At 39.5% G+C, this 23,913-nt stretch overlaps 1 protein-coding gene across 1 annotated transcript in view; it reads left to right on the forward strand.

Moving 5' to 3' along the window:
• The first annotated feature begins 635 nt into the window (after nucleotides 1-635).
• The window catches only part of LOC144752610 (uncharacterized), a 53,887-nt gene continuing 30,609 nt past the window's right edge, over nucleotides 636-23,913 (forward strand). The window contains exons 1-5 of the mRNA XM_078640491.1: nucleotides 636-652; nucleotides 5,039-5,248; nucleotides 9,776-9,985; nucleotides 14,497-14,706; nucleotides 19,235-19,444. Coding sequence (XP_078496617.1) covers nucleotides 636-652; nucleotides 5,039-5,248; nucleotides 9,776-9,985; nucleotides 14,497-14,706; nucleotides 19,235-19,444 — 857 coding nt within the window. The remainder of the gene's footprint in view (nucleotides 653-5,038; nucleotides 5,249-9,775; nucleotides 9,986-14,496; nucleotides 14,707-19,234; nucleotides 19,445-23,913) is intronic.

The following is a 23,913-nucleotide window of genomic DNA, read 5'->3' on the forward strand; positions in this document are numbered from 1 at the left end:
GTGATTGAAGTCCAAACCCTTTGTTGTTTTTTGGCCTAAAGAGGGCAAGGAAGTTACCAAGGCTTCAAGAAATAAGTTAAGAAACTCTTTTTCTCAAGCTCCTTGTCACACTAGCGATGCTTGAGCTCCCTCCAATCTCCTTGGCAGAACAGTGACGTTAGAGTTTCTGACAAATCCTTTTCGAGGTCTCCACTTTAGCGCTAAACCTCTTTGCATTTGCACGTTTAAGAAAATTATTCATTACTTTTTCACTTACTCACTAATGTTGCGATGTAATTATTGGAACAAAGATTTGTGTTTGCTTTCCAACAGAATCAGGAACAACGAAGTCTCCTACAACAATATCATTGTCAACAGTATCAACAGAGTTAAAAGCAACAACAACAGTAACAGCATCAACAATATCACCCCCAACATTAACAACCCCAACAACACCCACTACAATAACAACTACATTAATAACACCTACAACAGCAACAACAGTACTGAAAAACGAAAAGATAACAAGCACCACACCAAAAGGTAACTTCAAATTCTTACAGATCACATGCCATGTTTATGGTACTTTTGTATAGCTGAATATGTTGTAAAGCAGTGTCCAGGCAGTGGGATGCACATTTAGGTTATTTGTAGGAATGGACCCCGCAGTGAGGTAAAGTGAATTTCTTGAAATTAGATGAGTGACAAACTTGTTATGTGTAAGATGAAGCAGATGTAGATGAACCTATGACTGGAAGAGGATTATCAAAAAGTGGCATTTGAATATACCAAAATAGAATTAGAAGCTATACACTATAGGCAGGAAGAGGAGGAGGCTTGATGACACATATCATTCATTTTTCGGCAAACCCTAATTCTCCAAAAATCTGCTCATGATAAATGCTTTACTGTTCAACTTCATAAATTATCTATAGTTCTGTCATTCATTATTGGACACATTTTTGATCTATTTTGCATGCTATATTTCTGCTAATTACAGATTGTAAAAAGTTGGTGTTTGCTATTTATACAATGTCTACAAGGATATCCCAGATACATTCTTATAAATTATTCTGTGAACAGTGTTTTAACTACTAACCTGAAAGTTTTCCTTTGAAGGTTTTCAAATAATACATTTTATGTTATTGTGTAGATGGATTTTAATATTTTTCGTCCAACATAACTCATATACGGTCATGTATTTATGTTTTGTACATGAATGGACAATATTAGAGTTATAATAACAGAAAGTTGTTGAAAGAAAGTAAGGTAGAACAGAAGCATGAAACCTTCTATTAAAGGAAAGGTTTTTTTCTATTTGCTATGATTTGTTCTAAGTGTTTTGTGTTCAAAAGGGGTGTGTGAGATCCCATACTTAAAAACCCAAGGCAGTTTTAATTAATATATTGAGTCTCTAAAAACTGAAAATTGTATGATAAAGTGTTCTTCTTCAAATGTAATATTACCATCAATATTTAAATACCGTTATTCTTTTATTTTTAATGGAATGAAACAAGCCATGCATCCAACCATTCTGAAATCAGATATTGCTGTGCTCTCCTCTTGGTGGTATGCATCCACCTTCTGCCAGCTATTTGATATCTGCTTATTTAATCCTTCATTAATGTGGTTACTCTTCAACTCTGTGTCAGGACCTTCAGGCAGATAGGGTCTGCACAACTCTAAGAGCCTGTGGAAAGAGGTTGACAGATTCGCGTAAGAGGAGGACAACATGGAACTTAAAGGCTGGGGCAAACAGAACTTAATTGGAGATCGAGGAATCCTGGTCACTTGGCCTCTGATTCCAAGATGGCGGAGCACATCTATAGAGTCACAGATGTTCACACACTATTACAAACCCAAGATGGCACCTCTCACTACAGGTGATGATAGCATTTCCTGTTCGATTCTTGTAAAATGGTGGTCTCTAGTTGGCAGAGGTATGCATCCTGTCCAAGTAGGGACCACCGCTCTAGTCAGGGTAAGTCAAATACACACCCTAAATAAACCTGTGTGCAACCTCTGTTCGCTTAGCACAGAGCAGGCAAGATTAATGTAAGAGGCAATGTGTAAAGTTTTTGTACAACACTTAATACAGTAAAACAGTAAAACACCTGCTGGGCAGAGTCAAATCTAAAAGTCAAGCTGACCATGATGGAACGCAGGTCCAATTCAGAAGTCATGCAGGCCCCACTAAAATTGTACCTTTACAGAGAAAAAGCATCAACATTGAAGAGCAGCTGCATGGAGCAGAGGCGGCAATGCGTTGTCATTGATCTAAAGATTGTTGTCGATGCATTGGTTTCGAGTCACACATTTCTGTCCTGTATCGTTGTCAATCTCTGGAGTATGAGTCGGGCAGGCACAGCGGAGCAGGAGTCCAGGAAATCTAGTAGGGTGTCAGTCCTTTCAGCAGCACATCAGTCTTTCTTCCGGGCAGTGTCTCCTGACGACCAGGTTGTACTGAGTTGGGAGTCTTAGGGGTCCAGTACTTATTACTGGTTGTGGCTTCAAACTTGAGCAGACTTCAAAGAAAGGACTTTAAAGCACACAGGCCCCCCGCCCTTTTTGCCCTGGCTGCAGACGCACTACAGTGGGGTATGCTGCTTTTTGTGTGGGGACAAGCACATCCCTATTCAAGTGCAAGAGTAAGCTCCTCCCTTCTACCCAGACCATGAAGATCCAATAGCCTGGTGCTGGGCCATCAGCATGTGAATGGCACACCTCAGGTCCCAGTGTTGTGACTGTCTAGAGGAAATGCACAAAACCATCTGTCACCCACCCCAGATGTATATTCAAAAGCAGGTAGAGGCACAGAATGGTTAAAGTAGGAAAATGCCAACTTTCTAAAAGTGGCATTTTCGAACATACAATTTAAAATCCGACTTCACCATAAGTTGTGCTTTTAAATTGTTAGTCTAGAGACACCAAACTCGAAATATCCATCTTGTCCCAATTAGAAATTACACTTGTAAGATGTAAAAGGTAATCCCAATGTTCACCTGTGAGAAAGATAGCCCTTTCAGTAGTGGAAAATGTATTTAACTGTTTTTCACTACCTGGAAATGTAAAACGTGAAAGTACATGTCCAACTTTTTAAATAACCTGCACCCTACCCTTGGGGCTTGTTAGCGCCTAACTTAAGGGTGACATATTTGTACTAAAAGGAAGGTTTGGGACTGGAAAGAGGGTTATCTTACCAGGCTGAAATGGCAGTTAAAACTGTGGACATAGACTCTACAATGGCAGGCCTGTAACATGTTTTAAAGGGAAACTGAAGTGGGGGGTACAATCAGTGCTGCAGGCCCTCTTGTAGCATGTACAGGCCCAATGGCACACAGAGTCCACTTTACTAGGGACTTATAAATAAATTAAATATGCCAATAGTGACATGCCATAGGATAAAATTTGAAGCCCTGTGCCTCATTCATAATGTCTTGTACGGTAAGGGAGCGAACTACCACAGATCTAACTCCCGTCAGCGCTGTTCTAACCTTGCCTTACGCTCATCCTCAGCCCACCTGCTCAAAGTTCCTAGGATAAAGAAAGTCAGATGTGGAGACAGGAGTCTCTACCATCTTGGCAGCAAACTTTGGAACTCCTTGCCTTTGGCCTTAAGAGAATGCCAATACTGATATGCAATTCACCTCTCAACTGCAACACATTGAAATTAAACAATGTAGCCACAAAACCTCTGTTTTCATATTAATCAGAATTCATTCATAAACATCATCACATGTATGAATTCCATGGACACAATTAAATCGCATTAAAAAGTTTTTTTCTCTCACCACACCACAATAAATCTCCTTTTAGAGCATTCATCAACCCAGCTTCACATCACTTTCACACTCATTTCATGCAACCTTTTCTAGCATACTTTCACAAACATTCACTACTCCCACTCCCCACACATTCCAGCAGCCCTACACCCTGCCCACTTTACACAATGTCAAAACAAAACCCAGTCAAAAAATATAAAATTAAACTGTAGGCCAAGCAAATAAGTTTAAAGAACTCCCATAGATTTTTCAATTCTTTTCATATTATGTACACACAATTGTCCACACGAAGGTTGACGCGTTTCGAACCCCCCAAATCCGGGGTTCTCCTCAGGACCAGAAAGCTCAATCGAATCGCTAGATCAGCCGAACTAAGCTTCAAATCAAACCAAACTTTTTATTAATCGGCTGATCTAGCAATGTGATTGAGCTTTCTGGCCCTGAGGAGAACCCCAGATTTGGGAAGTTCGAAAACCGTCGCCCTTTGTGTGGCCAATTGAGTGTATATAATGTGAAAAGAATAAAAAATCTATGGGAGTTCTTTAAACTTATTTGTTTGGCCCACAATTTAATTGTATATTGTATATTTTTTGATTGGATATTGTTTTAAAATTGTGTAAAGTGGGCAGGGTGTAGGGAAGCTGTAATGTGTAGGGGGTGGGGGTAGTAGATGTTTCTGAAAGTATGCTAGAAAAGGTTGGATGAAATGAGTGTGGCAAGTGATGTGACGGTGGTTTGATGAATGCTTTAAAAGGAGATTTATTGTGGTGTGGTGAGAGAAAGAAAATGTTTTGTGTGATTTAATTGTGTCCATGGAATTTATACATGTGATGCTGTTTATGAATAATATGAAAATAGAGGTTTCGTGGCTACATTATTTTATTTTAATGTGTTGCCATTGAGAGGTGAATTGCATATCAGTATTGGCATTCAGTTGTTTATTGTTAAATTATGCCTCAGCCTTAGTGATTGAAGTCCAAACCCTTTGTTGTTTTTTGGCCTAAAGAGGGCAAGGAAGTTACCAAGGCTTCAAGAAATAAGTTAAGAAACGCTTTTTCTCAAGCTCCTTGTCACAATAGCGATGCTCGAGCTCCCTCCAACCTCCTTGGCAGAACAGTTACGTTAGAGTTTCTGACTAATCCTTTTCGAGGTCTCCACTTTAGCGCTAAGCCACTTTGCATTTGCACGTTTAAGAAAATTATTCATTACTTTTTCACTTACTCACTACTGTTGCGATGTAATTATAGTAACAAAGATTTGTGTTTGCTTTCACACAGAATCAGGAACAACGAAGTCTCCTACAAAAATATCATTGTCAACAGTATCAACAGAGTTAAAAGCAACAACAACAGTAACAGCATCAACAATATCACCCCCAACATTAACAACCCCAACAACACCCACTACAATAACAACTACATTAATAACACCTACAACAGCAACAACAGTACTGAAAAACGAAAAGATAACAAGCACCACACCAAAAGGTAACTTCAAATTCTTACAGATCACATGCCATGGTTATGGTACTTTTGTATAGCTGAATATGTTGTAAAGCAGTGTCCAGGCACTGGGATGCACATTTAGGTTATTTGTAGGAATGGACCCCGCAGTGAGGTAAAGTAAATTACTTGAAATTAGATGAGTGACAAACTTGTTATGTGTAAGATGAAGCAGATGTAGATGAACCTATGACTGGAAGACCATTATCAAAAAGTGGCATTTGAATATACCAAAATAGAATTAGAAGCTATACACTATAGGCAGGAAGAGGAGGAGGCTTGATGACACATATCATTCATTTTTCTGCAAACCCTAATTCTCCAAAAAATCTACTCACGATAAATGTTTTACTGTTCAACTTCATAAATTATCTATAGTTCTGTCATTCATTATTGGACAAATTTTTCATCTATTTTGCATGCTATATTTCTGCAAATTACAGATTGTAAAAAGTTGGTGTTTGCTATTTATACAATGTCTACAAGGATACCCCAGATACATTCTGATAAATTATTCTGTGAACAGTGTTTTAACTACTAACCTGAAAGTTTTCCTTTGAAGGTTTTCAAATAATACATTTTATGTTATTGTGTAGATGGATTTTAATATGTTTCGTCCAACATAACTCATATACGGTCATGTATTTATGTTTTGTACATGAATGGACAATATTAGAGTTATAATAACAGAAAGTTGTTGAAAGAAAGTAAGGTAGAACAGAAGCATGACACCTTCTATTAAAGGAAAGGTTTTTTTTTATTTGCTATGATTTGTTCTAAGTGTTTTGTGTTCAAAAGGGGTGTGTGAGAACCCAGACTTAAAAACCCAAGGCAGTTTTAATTAATATATTGAGTCTCTAAAAACTGAAAATTGTATGATAAAGTGTTCTTCTTCAAATGTAATATTACCATCAATATTTAAATACTGTTATTCTTTTATTTTTAATGGGATGAAACAAGCCATGCATCCAACCATTCTGAAATCAGATATTGCTTTGCTCTCCTCTTGGTGGTATGCATCCACCTTCTGCCAGCTATTTGATATCTGCTTATTTAAACCTTCATTAATGTGGTTACTCTTCAACTCTGTGTCAGGACCTTCAGGCAGATAGGGTCTGCACAACTCTAAGAGCCTGTGGAAAGAGGTTGACAGATTCGCGTAAGAGGAGGACAACATGGAACTTAAAGGCTGGGGCAAACAGAACTTAATTGGAGATCGAGGAATCTTGGTCACTTGGCCTCTGATTCCAAGATGGCAGAGCACATCTATAGAGTCACAGATGTTCACACACTATTACAAACCCAAGATGGCACCTCTCACTACAGGTGATGACAGCATTTCCTGTTCGATTCTTGTAAAATGGTGGTCTCTAGTTGGCAGAGGTATGCATCCTGTCCAAGTAGGGACCACCGCTCTAGTCAGGGTAAGTCAAATACACACCCTAAAAAAACCTGTGTGCAACCTCTGTTCGCTTGGCACAGAGCAGGCAAGATTAATGTAAGAGGCAATTTCTAAAGTTTTTGTACAACACTTAATACAGTAAAACAGTAAAACACCTGCTGGGCAGACTCAAATCTAAAAGTCAAGCTGACCATGATGGGACGTAGGTCCAATTCAAAAGTCATGCAGGCCCCACTAAAATTGTACCTATACGGAGAAAAAGCATCAACATTGAAGAGCAGCTGCATGGAGCAGAGGCGGCAATGCGTTGTCATTGATCTAAAGATTGTTGTCGATGCATTGGTTTCGAGTCACACATTTCTGTCCTGTATTGTTGTCAATCTCCGGAGTGTGAGTCGGGCAGGCACAGCGGAGCAGGAGTCCAGGAAATCTAGTAGGGTGTCAGTCCTTTCAGCAGCACATCAGTCTTTCTTCCGGGCAATGTCTCCTGGGGACCAGGTTGTATTGAGTTGGGAGTCTTAGGGGTCCAGTACTTATTACTGGTTGTGGCTTCAAACTTGAGCAGACTTCAAAGAAAGGCCTTTAAAGCACACAGGCCCCCCCGCCCTTTTTGCCCTGGCTGCAGACGCACTACAGTGGGGTATGCTGCTTTTTGTGTGGGGACAAGCACATCCCTATTCAAGTGCAAGAGTAAGCTCCTCCCTTCTACCCAGCCCATGAAGACCCAATAGCCTGGTGCTGGGCCATCAGCATGTGAATGGCACACCTCAGGTCCCAGTGTTGTGACTGTCTAGAGGAAATGCACAAAACCATCTGTCACCCACCCCAGATGTATATTCGAAAGCAGGTAGAGGCACAGAATGGTTAAAGTAGGAAAATGCCAACTTTCTAAAACTGGCATTATCGAACGTACAATTTAAAATCCGACTTCACCATAAGTTGTGCTTTTAAATTGTTAGTCTAGAGACACCAAACTCGAAATATCCATCTTGTCCCAATTAGAAATTACACTTGTAAGATGTAAAAGGTAATCCCAATGTTAACCTGTGAGAAAGATAGTCCTTTCAGTAGTGGAAAACGTATTTAACTGTTTTTCACTACCTGGAAATGTAAAACGTGAAAGTACATGTCCAACTTTTTAAATAACCTGCACCCTACCCTTGGGGCTTGTTAGCGCCTAACTTAAGGGTGACACATTTTTACTAAAAGGAAGGTTTGGGACTGGCAAGAGGGTTATCTTACCAGGCTGAAATGGCAGTTAAAACTGCGGACATAGACTCTACAATAACAGGCCTGTAACATGTTTTAAAGGGAAACTGAAGTGGAGGGTACAATCAGTGCTGCAGGCCCTCTTGTAGCATGTACAGGCCCAATGGCACATAGAGTCCATTTTACCAGGGACTTATAAATAAATTAAATATGCCAATAGTGACACGCCATAGGATAAAATTTGAAGCCCTGTGCCTCATTCATAATGTCTTGTACGGTAAGGGAGCAAACTACCACAGATCTAACTCACTTCAGTGCTGTTTTCACCTAGCCTTACAGTCATCCTCAGCCCACCTGCTCAAAGTTCCTAGGATAAAGAAAGTCAGATGTGGAGACAGGAGTCTCTACCATCTTGGCAGCAAACTTTGGAACTCCTTGCCTTTGGCCTTAAGAGAATGCCAATACTGATATACAATTCACCTCTCAACTGCAACACACTGAAATTAAACAAAGTAGCCACAAAACCTCTGTTTTCATTTTAATCAGAATTCATTCATAAACATCATCACATGCATGAATTCCATGGACACAATTAAATCGCATTAAAATGTTTTTTTCTCTCACCACACCACAATAAATCTCCTTTTAGAGCATTCATCAACCCAGCTTCACATCACTTTCACACTCATTTCATGCAACCTTTTCTAGCATACTTTTACAAACATTCACTACTCCCACTCCCCACACATTCCAGCAGCCCTAAACCCTGCCCACTTTACAAAATGTCAAAACAATACCCAGTCAAAAAATATCAAATTAAACTGTAGGCAAAACAAATAAGTTTAAAGGACTCCCATAGATTTTTCAATTCTTTTCATATTATGTACACACAATTGGCCACACGAAGGTTGACGCGTTTCGAACCCCCCAAATCCGGGGTTCCCCTCAGGACCAGAAAGCTCCATCAAATCGCTAGATCAGCCGAACTAAGCTTCAAATCAAACCAAACTTTGTATTAATCGGCTGATCTAGCAATGAGATTGAGCTTTCTGGCCCTGAGGAGAACCCCAGATTTGGGAAGTTCGAAACGTGTCGTCCTTCGTGTGGCCAACTGAGTGTATATAATGTGAAAAGAATTGAAAAATCTATGGGAGTTCTTTAAACTTATTTGTTTGGCCCACAATTTAATTGTATATTGTATATTTTTTGATTGGATATTGTTTTAAGATTGTGTAAAGTGGGCAGGGTGTAGGGATGCTGGAATGTGTAGGGAGTGGGGGTAGTGGATGTTTCTGAAAGTATGCTAGAAAAGGTTGGATGAAATGAGTGTGAAAGTGATGTGACGGTGGTTTAATGAATGCTGTAAAAGGAGATTTATTGTGGTGTGGTGAGAGAAAAAAATGTTTTGTGTGATTTAATTGTGTCCATGGAATTTATACATGTAATGCTGTTTATGAATAAATTCTGATTAATATGAAAATAGAGGTTTCGTGGCTAAATTTTTTCATTTCAATGTGTTGCCATTGAGAGGTGAATTGCATATCAGTATTGGCATTCAGTTGTTTATTGTTGAATTATGGCTCAGCCTTAGTGATTGAAGTCCAAACCCTTTGTTGTTTTTTGGCCTAAAGAGGGCAAGGAAGTTACCAAGGCTTCAAGAAATAAGTTAAGAAACGCTTTTTCTCAAGCTACTTGTCACAATAGCGATGCTCGAGCTCCCTCCAACCTCATTGGCAGAACAGTGACGTTAGAGTTTCTGACTAATCCTTTCGAGGTCTCCACTTTAGCGCTAAGCCACTTTGCATTTGCACGTTTAAGAAAATTATTCATTACTTTTTTACTTACTCACTACTGTTGCGATGTAATTATAGTAACAAAGATTTGTGTTTGCTTTCCAACAGAATCAGGAACAACGAAGTCTCCTACAACAATATCATTGTCAACAGTATCAACAGAGTTAAAAGCAACAACAACAGTAACAGCATCAACAATATCACCCCCAACATTAACAACCCCAACAACACCCACTACAATAACAACTACATTAATAACACCTACAACAGCAACAACAGTACTGAAAAACGAAAAGATAACAAGCACCACACCAAAAGGTAACTTCAAATTCTTACAGATCACATGCCATGGTTATGGTACTTTTGTATAGCTGAATATGTTGTAAAGCAGTGTCCAGGCAGTGGATGCACATTTAGGTTATTTGTAGGAATGGACCCCGCAGTGAGGTAAAGTGAATTACTTGAAATTAGATGAGTGACAAACTTGTTATGTGTAAGATGAAGCAGATGTAGATGAACCTATGACTGGAAGAGGATTATCAAAAAGTGGCCTTTGAATATACCAAAATAGAATTAGAAGCCATACACTATAGGCAGGAAGAGAAGGAGGCTTGATGACACATATCATTCATTTTTCGGCAAACCCTAATTCTCCAAAAATCTGCTCACGATAAATGCTTTACTGTTCAACTTCATAAATTATCTATATTTCTGTCATTCATTATTGGACACATTTTTGATCTATTTTGCATGCTATATTTCTGCTAATTACAGATTGTAAAAAGTTGGTGTTTGCTATTTATACAATGTCTACAAGGATATCCCAGATACATTCTGATAAATTATTCTGTGAACAGTGTTTTAACTACTAACCTGAAAGTTTTCCTTTGAAGGTTTTCAAATAATACATTTTATGTTATTGTGTAGATGGATTTTAATATGTTTCGTCCAACATAACTCATATACGGTCATGTATTTATGTTATGTACATGAATGGACAATATTAGAGTTATAATAACAGAAAGTTGTTGAAAGAAAGTAAGGTAGAACAGAAGCATGAAACCTTCTATTAAAGGAAAGGTTTTTTCTATTTGCTATGATTTGTTCTAAGTGTTTTGAGTTCAAAAGGGGTGTGTGAGATCCCAGACTTAAAAACCCAAGGCAGTTTTAATTAATATATTGAGTCTCTAAAAACTGAAAATTGTATGATAAAGTGTTCTTCTTCAAATGTAATATTACCATCAATATTTAAATACCGTTATTCTTTTATTTTTAATGGGATGAAACAAGCCATGCATCCAACCGTTCTGAAATCAGATATTGCTGTGCTCTCCTCTTGGTGGTATGCATCCACCTTCTGCCAGCTATTTGATATCTGCTTATTTAATCCTTCATTAATGTGGTTACTCTTCAACTCTGTGTCAGGACCTTCAGGCAGATAGGGTCTGCACAACTCTAAGAGCCTGTGGAAAGAGGTTGACAGATTCGCGTAAGAGGAGGACAACATGGAACTTAAAGGCTGGGGCAAACAGAACTTAATTGGAGATCGAGGAATCATGGTCACTTGGCCTCTGATTCCAAGATGGCGGAGCACATCTATGGAGTCACAGATGTTCACACACTATTACAAACCCAAGATGGCACCTCTCACTACAGGTGATGATAGCATTTCCTGTTCGATTCTTGTAAAATGGTGGTCTCTAGTTGGCAGAGGTATGCATCCTGTCCAAGTAGGGACCACCGCTCTAGTCAGGGTAAGTCAAATACACACCCTAAATAAACCTGTGTGCAACCTCTGTTCGCTTAGCACAGAGCAGGCAAGATTAATGTAAGAGGCAATGTGTAAAGTTTTTGTACAACACTTAATACAGTAAAACAGTAAAACACCTGCTGGGCAGAGTCAAATCTAAAAGTCAAGCTGACCATGATGGGACGCAGGTCAAATTCAGAAGTCATGCATGACCCACTAAAATTGTACCTTTACGGAGAAAAAGCATCAACATTGAAGAGCAGCTGCATGGAGCAGAGGCGGCAATGCGTTGTCATTGATCTAAAGATTGTTGTCGATGCATTGGTTTCGAGTCACACATTTCTGTCCTGTATCGTTGTCAATCTCTGGAGTATGAGTCGGGCAGGCACAGCGGAGCAGGAGTCCAGGAAATCTAGTAGGGTGTCAGTCCTTTCAGCACCACATCAGTCTTTCTTCCGGGCAGTGTCTCCTGACGACCAGGTTGTACTGAGTTGGGAGTCTTAGGGGTCCAGTACTTATTACTGGTTGTGGCTTCAAACTTGAGCAGACTTCAAAGAAAGGACTTTAAAGCACACAGGCCCCCCGCCCTTTTTGCCCTGGCTGCAGACGCACTACAGTGGTGTATGCTGCTTTTTGTGTGGGGACAAGCACATCCCTATTCAAGTGCAAGAGTAAGCTCCTCCCTTCTACCCAGCCCATGAATATCCAATAGCCTGGTGCTGGGCCATCAGCATGTGAATGGCACACCTCAGGTCCCAGTGTTGTGACTGTCTAGAGGAAATGCACAAAACCATCTGTCACCCACCCCAGATGTATATTCAAAAGCAGGTAGAGGCACAGAATGGTTAAAGTAGGAAAATGCCAACTTTCTAAAAGTGGCATTTTCGAACATACAATTTAAAATCCGACTTCACCATAAGTTGTGCTTTTAAATTGTTAGTCTAGAGACACCAAACTCGAAATATCCATCTTGTCCCAATTAGAAATCATACTTGTAAGATGTAAAAGGTAATCCCAATGTTAACCTGTGAGAAAGATAGCCCTTTCAGTAGTGGAAAACGTATTTAACTGTTTTTCACTACCTGGAAATGTAAAACGTGAAAGTACATGTCCAACTTTTTAAATAACCTGCGCCCTACCCTTGGGGCTTGTTAGCGCCTAACTTAAGGGTGACATATTTGTACTAAAAGGAAGGTTTGGGACTGGAAAGAGGGTTATCTTACCAGGCTGAAATGGCAGTTAAAACTGTGGACATAGACTCTACAATGGCAGGCCTGTAACATGTTTTAAAGGGAAACTGAAGTGGGGGGTACAATCAGTGCTGCAGGCCCTCTTGTAGCATGTACAGGCCCAATGGCACACAGAGTCCACTTTACTAGGGACTGATAAATAAATTAAATATGCCAATAGTGACATGCCATAGGATAAAATTTGAAGCCCTGTGCCTCATTCATAATGTCTTGTACGGTAAGGGAGCGAACTACCACAGATCTAACTCACTTCAGTGCTGTTCTCACCTTGCCTTACGCTCATCCTCAGCCCACCTGCTCAAAGTTCCTAGGATAAAGAAAGTCAGATCTGGAGACAGGAGTCTCTACCATCTTGGCAGCAAACTTTGGAACTCCTTGCCTTTGGCCTTAAGAGAATGCCAATACTGATATGCAATTCACCTCTCAACTGCAACACATTGAAATTAAACAATGTAGCCACAAAACCTCTGTTTTCATATTAATCAGAATTCATTCATAAACATCATCACATGTATGAATTCCATGGACACAATTAAATCGCATTAAAAAGTTTTTTTCCCTCACCACACCACAATAAATCTCCTTTTAGAGCATTCATCAACCCAGCTTCACATCACTTTCACACTCATTTCATGCAACCTTTTCTAGCATACTTTCACAAACATTCACTACTCCCACTCCCCACACATTCCAGCAGCCCTACACCCTGCCCACTTTACACAATGTCAAAACAAAACCCAGTCAAAAAATATAAAATTAAACTGTAGGCCAAGCAAATAAGTTTAAAGAACTCCGATAGATTTACAATTCTTTTCATATTATGTACACACAATTGTCCACACGAAGGTTGACGCGTTTCGAACCCCCCAAATCCGGGGTTCTCCTCAGGACCAGAAAGCTCAATCGAATCGCTAGATCAGCCGAACTAAGCTTCAAATCAAACCAAACTTTGTAATAATCGGCTGATCTAGCAATGTGATTGAGCGTTCTGGCCCTGAGGAGAACCCCAGATTTGGGAAGTTCGAAAACCGTCGCCCTTTGTGTGGCCAATTGAGTGTATATAATGTGAAAAGAATTAAAAATCTATGGGAGTTCTTTAAACTTATTTGTTTGGCCCACAATTTAATTGTATATTGTATATTTTATGATTGGATATTGTTTTAAAATTGTGTAAAGTGGGCAGGGTGTAGGGAAGCTGGAATGTGTAGGGGGTGGGGGTAGTGGATGTTTCTGAAAGTATGCTAGAAAAGGTTGGATGAAATGAGTGTGGCAAGTGATGTGACGGTGGTTTGATGAATGCTTTAAAAGGAGATTTATTGTGGTGTGGTGAGAGAAAGAAAATGTTTTGTGTGATTTAATTGTGTCCATGGAATTTATACATGTGATGCTGTTTATGAATAACATGAAAATAGAGGTTTCGTGGCTACATTATTTTATTTTAATGTGTTGCCATTGAGAGGTGAATTGCATATCAGTCTTGGCATTCAGTTGTTTATGTTGAATTATGGCTCAGCCTTAGTGATTGAAGTCCAAACCCTTTGTTGTTTTTTGGCCTAAAGAGGGCAAGGAAGTTACCAAGGCTTCAAGAAATAAGTTAAGAAACACTTTTTCCCAAGCTACTTGTCACAATAGCGATGCTCGAGCTCCCTCCAACCTCATTGGCAGAACAGTGACGTTAGAGTTTCTGACTAATCCTTTCGAGGTCTCCACTTTAGCGCTAAGCCACTTTGCATTTGCACGTTTAAGAAAATTATTCATTACTTTTTTACTTACTCACTACTGTTGCGATGTAATTATAGTAACAAAGATTTGTGTTTGCTTTCCAACAGAATCAGGAACAACGAAGTCTCCTACAACAATATCATTGTCAACAGTATCAACAGAGTTAAAAGCAACAACAACAGTAACAGCATCAACAATATCACCCCCAACATTAACAACCCCAACAACACCCACTACAATAACAACTACATTAATAACACCTACAACAGCAACAACAGTACTGAAAAACGAAAAGATAACAAGCACCACACCAAAAGGTAACTTCAAATTCTTACAGATCACATGCCATGGTTATGGTACTTTTGTATAGCTGAATATGTTGTAAAGCAGTGTCCAGGCACTGGGATGCACATTTAGGTTATTTGTAGGAATGGACCCCGCAGTGAGGTAAAGTAAATTACTTGAAATTAGATGAGTGACAAACTTGTTATGTGTAAGATGAAGCAGATGTAGATGAACCTATGACTGGAAGACCATTATCAAAAAGTGGCATTTGAATATACCAAAATAGAATTAGAAGCTATACACTATAGGCAGGAAGAGGAGGAGGCTTGATGACACATATCATTCATTTTTCTGCAAACCCTGATTCTCCAAAAAATCTACTCACGATAAATGTTTTACTGTTCAACTTCATAAATTATCTATAGTTCTGTCATTCATTATTGGACACATTTTTCATCTATTTTGCATGCTATATTTCTGCAAATTACAGATTGTAAAAAGTTGGTGTTTGCTATTTATACAATGTCTACAAGGATATCCCAGATACATTCTGATAAATTATTCTGTGAACAGTGTTTTAACTACTAACCTGAAAGTTTTCCTTTGAAGGTTTTCAAATAATACATTTTATGTTATTGTGTAGATGGATTTTAATATGTTTCGTCCAACATAACTCATATACGGTCATGTATTTATGTTTTGTACATGAATGGACAATATTAGAGTTATAATAACAGAAAGTTGTTGAAAGAAAGTAAGGTAGAACAGAAGCATGACACCTTCTATTAAAGGAAAGGTTTTTTTTTATTTGCTATGATTTGTTCTAAGTGTTTTGTGTTCAAAAGGGGTGTGTGAGAACCCAGACTTAAAAACCCAAGGCAGTTTTAATTAATATATTGAGTCTCTAAAAACTGAAAATTGTATGATAAAGTGTTCTTCTTCAAATGTAATATTACCATCAATATTTAAATACTGTTATTCTTTTATTTTTAATGGGATGAAACAAGCCATGCATCCAACCATTCTGAAATCAGATATTGCTTTGCTCTCCTCTTGGTGGTATGCATCCACCTTCTGCCAGCTATTTGATATCTGCTTATTTAAACCTTCATTAATGTGGTTACTCTTCAACTCTGTGTCAGGACCTTCAGGCAGATAGGGTCTGCACAACTCTAAGAGCCTGTGGAAAGAGGTTGACAGATTCGCGTAAGAGGAGGACAACATGGAACTTAAAGGCTGGGGCAAACAGAACTTAATTGGAGATCGAGGAATCTTGGTCACTTGGCCTCTGATTCCAAGATGGCAGAGCACATCTATAGAGTCACAGATGTTCACACACTATTACAAACCAAAGATGGCACCTCTCACTACAGGTGATGATAGCATTTCCTGTTCGATTCTTGTAAAATGGTGGTCTCTAGTTGGCAGAGGTATGCATCCTGTCCAAGTAGGGACCACCGCTCTAGTCAGGGTAAGTCAAATACACACCCTAAATAAACCTGTGTGCAACCTCTGTTCGCTTGGCACAGAGCAGGCAAGATTAATGTAAGAGGCAATGTGTAAAGTTTTTGTACAACACTTAATACAGTAAAACAGTAAAACACCTCCTGGGCAGAGTCAAATCTAAAAGTCAAGCTGACCATGATGGGACGTGGGTCCAATTCAAAAGTCATGCAGGCCCCACTAAAATTGTACCTATACGGAGAAAAAGCATCAACATTGAAGAGCAGCTGCATGGAGCAGAGGCGGCAATGCGTTGTCATTGATCTAAAGATTGTTGTCGATGCACTGGTTTCGAGTCACACATTTCTGTCCTGTATTGTTGTCAATCTCCGGAGTGTGAGTCGGCCAGGCAGAGCGGAGCAGGAGTCCAGGAAATCTAGTAGGGTGTCAGTCCTTTCAGTAGCACATCAGTCTTTCTTCCGGGCAATGTCTCCTGTGGACCAGGTTGTATTGAGTTGGGAGTCTTAGGGGTCCAGTACTTATTACTGGTTGTGGCTTCAAACTTGAGCAGACTTCAAAGAAAGGCCTTTAAAGCACACAGGCCCCCGCGCCCTTTTTGCCCTGGCTGCAGACGCACTACAGTGGGGTATGCTGCTTTTTGTGTGGGGACAAGCACATCCCTATTCAAGTGCAAGAGTAAGCTCCTCCCTTCTACCCAGCCCATGAAGACCCAATAGCCTGGTGCTGGGCCATCAGCATGTGAATGGCACACCTCAGGTCCCAGTGTTGTGACTGTCTAGAGGAAATGCACAAAACCATCTGTCACCCACCCCAGATGTATATTCGAAAGCAGGTAGAGGCACAGAATGGTTAAAGTAGGAAAATGCCAACTTTCTAAAAGTGGCATTATCGAACGTACAATTTAAAATCCGACTTCACCATAAGTTGTGCTTTTAAATTGTTAGTCTAGAGACACCAAACTCGAAATATCCATCTTGTCCCAATTAGAAATTACACTTGTAAGATGTAAAAGGTAATCCCAATGTTAACCTGTGAGAAAGATAGTCCTTTCAGTAGTGGAAAACGTATTTAACTGTTTTTCACTACCTGGAAATGTAAAACGTGAAAGTACATGTCCAACTTTTTAAATAACCTGCACCCTACCCTTGGGGCTTGTTAGCGCCTAACTTAAGGGTGACACATTTTTACTAAAAGGAAGGTTTGGGACTGGCAAGAGGGTTATCTTACCAGGCTGAAATGGCAGTTAAAACTGCGGACATAGACTCTACAATAACAGGCCTGTAACATGTTTTAAAAGGAAACTGAAGTGGAGGGTACAATCAGTGCTGCAGGCCCTCTTGTAGCATGTACAGGCCCAATGGCACATAGAGTCCATTTTACTAGGGACTTATAAATAAATTAAATATGCCAATAGTGACAAGCCATAGGATAAAATTTGAAGCCCTGTGCCTCATTCATAATGTCTTGTACGGTAAGGGAGCAAACTACCACAGATCTAACTCACTTCAGTGCTGTTTTCACCTAGCCTTACACTCATCCTCAGCCCACCTGCTCAAAGTTCCTAGGATAAAGAAAGTCAGATGTGGAGACAGGAGTCTCTACCATCTTGGCAGCAAACTTTGGAACTCCTTGCCTTTGGCCTTAAGAGAATGCCAATACTGATATACAATTCACCTCTCAACTGCAACACACTGAAATTAAACAAAGTAGCCACAAAACCTCTGTTTTCATTTTAATCAGAATTCATTCATAAACATCATCACATGCATGAATTCCATGGACACAATTAAATCGCATTAAAATGTTTTTTTCTCTCACCACACCACAATAAATCTCCTTTTAGAGCAGTCATCAACCCAGCTTCACATCACTTTCACACTCATTTCATGCAACCTTTTCTAGCATACTTTTACAAACATTCACTACTTCCACTCCCCACACATTCCAACAGCCCTAAACCCTGCCCACTTTACAAAATGTCAAAACAATACCCAGTCAAAAAATATCAAATTAAACTGTAGGCAAAACAAATAAGTTTAAAGGACTCCCATAGATTTTTCAATTCTTTTCATATTATGTACACACAATTGGCCACACGAAGGTTGACGCGTTTCGAACCCCCCAAATCCGGGGTTCCCCTCAGGACCAGAAAGCTCCATCAAATCGCTAGATCAGCCGAACTAAGCTTCAAATCAAACCAAACTTTGTATTAATCGGATGATCTAGCAATGAGATTGAGCTTTCTGGCCCTGAGGAGAACCCCAGATTTGGGAAGTTCGAAACGTGTCGTCCTTCGTGTGGCCAACTGAGTGTATATAATGTGAAAAGAATTGAAAAATCTATGGGAGTTCTTTAAACTTATTTGTTTGGCCCACAATTTAATTGTATATTGTATATTTTTTGATTGGATATTGTTTTAAGATTGTGTAAAGTGGGCAGGGTGTAGGGATGCTGGAATGTGTAGGGAGTGGGGGTAGTGGATGTTTCTGAAAGTATGCTAGAAAAGGTTGGATGAAATGAGTGTGAAAGTGATGTGACGGTGGTTTAATGAATGCTGTAAAAGGAGATTTATTGTGGTGTGGTGAGAGAAAAAAATGTTTTGTGTGATTTAATTGTGTCCATGGAATTTATACATGTAATGCTGTTTAGGAATAAATTCTGATTAATATGAAAATAGAGGTTTCGTGGCTACATTGTTTCATTTCAATGTGTTGCCATTGAGAGGTGAATTGCATATCAGTATTGGCATTCAGTTGTTTATTGTTGAATTATGGCTCAGCCTTAGTGATTGAAGTCCAAACCCTTTGTTGTTTTTTGGCCTAAAGAGGGCAAGGAAGTTACCAAGGCTTCAAGAAATAAGTTAAGAAACGCTTTTTCTCAAGCTCCTTGTCACACTAGCGATGCTCGAGCTCCCTCCAACCTCCTTGGCAGAACAGTGACGTTAGAGTTTCTGACAAATCCTTTTCGAGGTCTCCACTTTAGCGCTAAACCTCTTTGCATTTGCACGTTTAAGAAAATTATTCATTACTTTTTCACTTACTCACTAATGTTGCGATGTATTTATTGGAACAAAGATTTGTGTTTGCTTTCCAACAGAATCAGGAACAACGAAGTCTCCTACAACAATATCATTGTCAACAGTATCAACAGAGTTAAAAGCAACAACAACAGTAACAGCATCAACAATATCACCCCCAACATTAACAACCCCAACAACACCCACTACAATAACAACTACATTAATAACACCTACAACAGCAACAACAGTACTGAAAAACGAAAAGATAACAAGCACCACACCAAAAGGTAACTTCAAATTCTTACAGATCACATGCCATGGTTATGGTACTTTTGTATAGCTGAATATGTTGTAAAGCAGTGTCCAGGCAGTGGATGCACATTTAGGTTATTTGTAGGAATGGACCCCGCAGTGAGGTAAAGTGAATTACTTGAAATTAGATGAGTGACAAACTTGTTATGTGTAAGATGAAGCAGATGTAGATGAACCTATGACTGGAAGAGGATTATCAAAAAGTGGCCTTTGAATATACCAAAATAGAATTAGAAGCCATACACTATAGGCAGGAAGAGAAGGAGGCTTGATGACACATATCATTCATTTTTCGGCAAACCCTAATTCTCCAAAAATCTGCTCACGATAAATGCTTTACTGTTCAACTTCATAAATTATCTATATTTCTGTCATTCATTATTGGACACATTTTTGATCTATTTTGCATGCTATATTTCTGCTAATTACAGATTGTAAAAAGTTGGTGTTTGCTATTTATACAATGTCTACAAGGATATCCCAGATACATTCTGATAAATTATTCTGTGAACAGTGTTTTAACTACTAACCTGAAAGTTTTCCTTTGAAGGTTTTCAAATAATACATTTTATGTTATTGTGTAGATGGATTTTAATATGTTTCGTCCAACATAACTCATATACGGTCATGTATTTATGTTATGTACATGAATGGACAATATTAGAGTTATAATAACAGAAAGTTGTTGAAAGAAAGTAAGGTAGAACAGAAGCATGAAACCTTCTATTAAAGGAAAGGTTTTTTCTATTTGCTATGATTTGTTCTAAGTGTTTTGAGTTCAAAAGGGGTGTGTGAGATCCCAGACTTAAAAACCCAAGGCAGTTTTAATTAATATATTGAGTCTCTAAAAACTGAAAATTGTATGATAAAGTGTTCTTCTTCAAATGTAATATTACCATCAATATTTAAATACCGTTATTCTTTTATTTTTAATGGGATGAAACAAGCCATGCATCCAACCGTTCTGAAATCAGATATTGCTGTGCTCTCCTCTTGGTGGTATGCATCCACCTTCTGCCAGCTATTTGATATCTGCTTATTTAATCCTTCATTAATGTGGTTACTCTTCAACTCTGTGTCAGGACCTTCAGGCAGATAGGGTCTGCACAACTCTAAGAGCCTGTGGAAAGAGGTTGACAGATTCGCGTAAGAGGAGGACAACATGGAACTTAAAGGCTGGGGCAAACAGAACTTAATTGGAGATCGAGGAATCATGGTCACTTGGCCTCTGATTCCAAGATGGCGGAGCACATCTATGGAGTCACAGATGTTCACACACTATTACAAACCCAAGATGGCACCTCTCACTACAGGTGATGATAGCATTTCCTGTTCGATTCTTGTAAAATGGTGGTCTCTAGTTGGCAGAGGTATGCATCCTGTCCAAGTAGGGACCACCGCTCTAGTCAGGGTAAGTCAAATACACACCCTAAATAAACCTGTGTGCAACCTCTGTTCGCTTAGCACAGAGCAGGCAAGATTAATGTAAGAGGCAATGTGTAAAGTTTTTGTACAACACTTAATACAGTAAAACAGTAAAACACCTGCTGGGCAGAGTCAAATCTAAAAGTCAAGCTGACCATGATGGGACGCAGGTCAAATTCAGAAGTCATGCATGACCCACTAAAATTGTACCTTTACGGAGAAAAAGCATCAACATTGAAGAGCAGCTGCATGGAGCAGAGGCGGCAATGCGTTGTCATTGATCTAAAGATTGTTGTCGATGCATTGGTTTCGAGTCACACATTTCTGTCCTGTATCGTTGTCAATCTCTGGAGTATGAGTCGGGCAGGCACAGCGGAGCAGGAGTCCAGGAAATCTAGTAGGGTGTCAGTCCTTTCAGCACCACATCAGTCTTTCTTCCGGGCAGTGTCTCCTGACGACCAGGTTGTACTGAGTTGGGAGTCTTAGGGGTCCAGTACTTATTACTGGTTGTGGCTTCAAACTTGAGCAGACTTCAAAGAAAGGACTTTAAAGCACACAGGCCCCCCGCCCTTTTTGCCCTGGCTGCAGACGCACTACAGTGGTGTATGCTGCTTTTTGTGTGGGGACAAGCACATCCCTATTCAAGTGCAAGAGTAAGCTCCTCCCTTCTACCCAGCCCATGAATATCCAATAGCCTGGTGCTGGGCCATCAGCATGTGAATGGCACACCTCAGGTCCCAGTGTTGTGACTGTCTAGAGGAAATGCACAAAACCATCTGTCACCCACCCCAGATGTATATTCAAAAGCAGGTAGAGGCACAGAATGGTTAAAGTAGGAAAATGCCAACTTTCTAAAAGTGGCATTTTCGAACATACAATTTAAAATCCGACTTCACCATAAGTTGTGCTTTTAAATTGTTAGTCTAGAGACACCAAACTCGAAATATCCATCTTGTCCCAATTAGAAATCATACTTGTAAGATGTAAAAGGTAATCCCAATGTTAACCTGTGAGAAAGATAGCCCTTTCAGTAGTGGAAAACGTATTTAACTGTTTTTCACTACCTGGAAATGTAAAACGTGAAAGTACATGTCCAACTTTTTAAATAACCTGCGCCCTACCCTTGGGGCTTGTTAGCGCCTAACTTAAGGGTGACATATTTGTACTAAAAGGAAGGTTTGGGACTGGAAAGAGGGTTATCTTACCAGGCTGAAATGGCAGTTAAAACTGTGGACATAGACTCTACAATGGCAGGCCTGTAACATGTTTTAAAGGGAAACTGAAGTGGGGGGTACAATCAGTGCTGCAGGCCCTCTTGTAGCATGTACAGGCCCAATGGCACACAGAGTCCACTTTACTAGGGACTGATAAATAAATTAAATATGCCAATAGTGACATGCCATAGGATAAAATTTGAAGCCCTGTGCCTCATTCATAATGTCTTGTACGGTAAGGGAGCGAACTACCACAGATCTAACTCACTTCAGTGCTGTTCTCACCTTGCCTTACGCTCATCCTCAGCCCACCTGCTCAAAGTTCCTAGGATAAAGAAAGTCAGATGTGGAGACAGGAGTCTCTACCATCTTGGCAGCAAACTTTGGAACTCCTTGCCTTTGGCCTTAAGAGAATGCCAATACTGATATGCAATTCACCTCTCAACTGCAACACATTGAAATTAAACAATGTAGCCACAAAACCTCTGTTTTCATATTAATCAGAATTCATTCATAAACATCATCACATGTATGAATTCCATGGACACAATTAAATCGCATTAAAAAGTTTTTTTCCCTCACCACACCACAATAAATCTCCTTTTAGAGCATTCATCAACCCAGCTTCACATCACTTTCACACTCATTTCATGCAACCTTTTCTAGCATACTTTCACAAACATTCACTACTCCCACTCCCCACACATTCCAGCAGCCCTACACCCTGCCCACTTTACACAATGTCAAAACAAAACCCAGTCAAAAAATATAAAATTAAACTGTAGGCCAAGCAAATAAGTTTAAAGAACTCCGATAGATTTACAATTCTTTTCATATTATGTACACACAATTGTCCACACGAAGGTTGACGCGTTTCGAACCCCCCAAATCCGGGGTTCTCCTCAGGACCAGAAAGCTCAATCGAATCGCTAGATCAGCCGAACTAAGCTTCAAATCAAACCAAACTTTGTAATAATCGGCTGATCTAGCAATGTGATTGAGCGTTCTGGCCCTGAGGAGAACCCCAGATTTGGGAAGTTCGAAAACCGTCGCCCTTTGTGTGGCCAATTGAGTGTATATAATGTGAAAAGAATTAAAAATCTATGGGAGTTCTTTAAACTTATTTGTTTGGCCCACAATTTAATTGTATATTGTATATTTTATGATTGGATATTGTTTTAAAATTGTGTAAAGTGGGCAGGGTGTAGGGAAGCTGGAATGTGTAGGGGGTGGGGGTAGTGGATGTTTCTGAAAGTATGCTAGAAAAGGTTGGATGAAATGAGTGTGGCAAGTGATGTGACGGTGGTTTGATGAATGCTTTAAAAGGAGATTTATTGTGGTGTGGTGAGAGAAAGAAAATGTTTTGTGTGATTTAATTGTGTCCATGGAATTTATACATGTGATGCTGTTTATGAATAACATGAAAATAGAGGTTTCGTGGCTACATTATTTTATTTTAATGTGTTGCCATTGAGAGGTGAATTGCATATCAGTATTGGCATTCAGTTGTTTATGTTGAATTATGGCTCAGCCTTAGTGATTGAAGTCCAAACCCTTTGTTGTTTTTTGGCCTAAAGAGGGCAAGGAAGTTACCAAGGCTTCAAGAAATAAGTTAAGAAACACTTTTTCCCAAGCTACTTGTCACAATAGCGATGCTCGAGCTCCCTCCAACCTCATTGGCAGAACAGTGACGTTAGAGTTTCTGACTAATCCTTTCGAGGTCTCCACTTTAGCGCTAAGCCACTTTGCATTTGCACGTTTAAGAAAATTATTCATTACTTTTTTACTTACTCACTACTGTTGCG

This window comes from Lissotriton helveticus, chromosome 5_1 (assembly GCF_964261635.1).
Source record: "Lissotriton helveticus chromosome 5_1, aLisHel1.1, whole genome shotgun sequence".
Taxonomy (NCBI): Eukaryota; Metazoa; Chordata; class Amphibia; order Caudata; family Salamandridae; genus Lissotriton; species Lissotriton helveticus.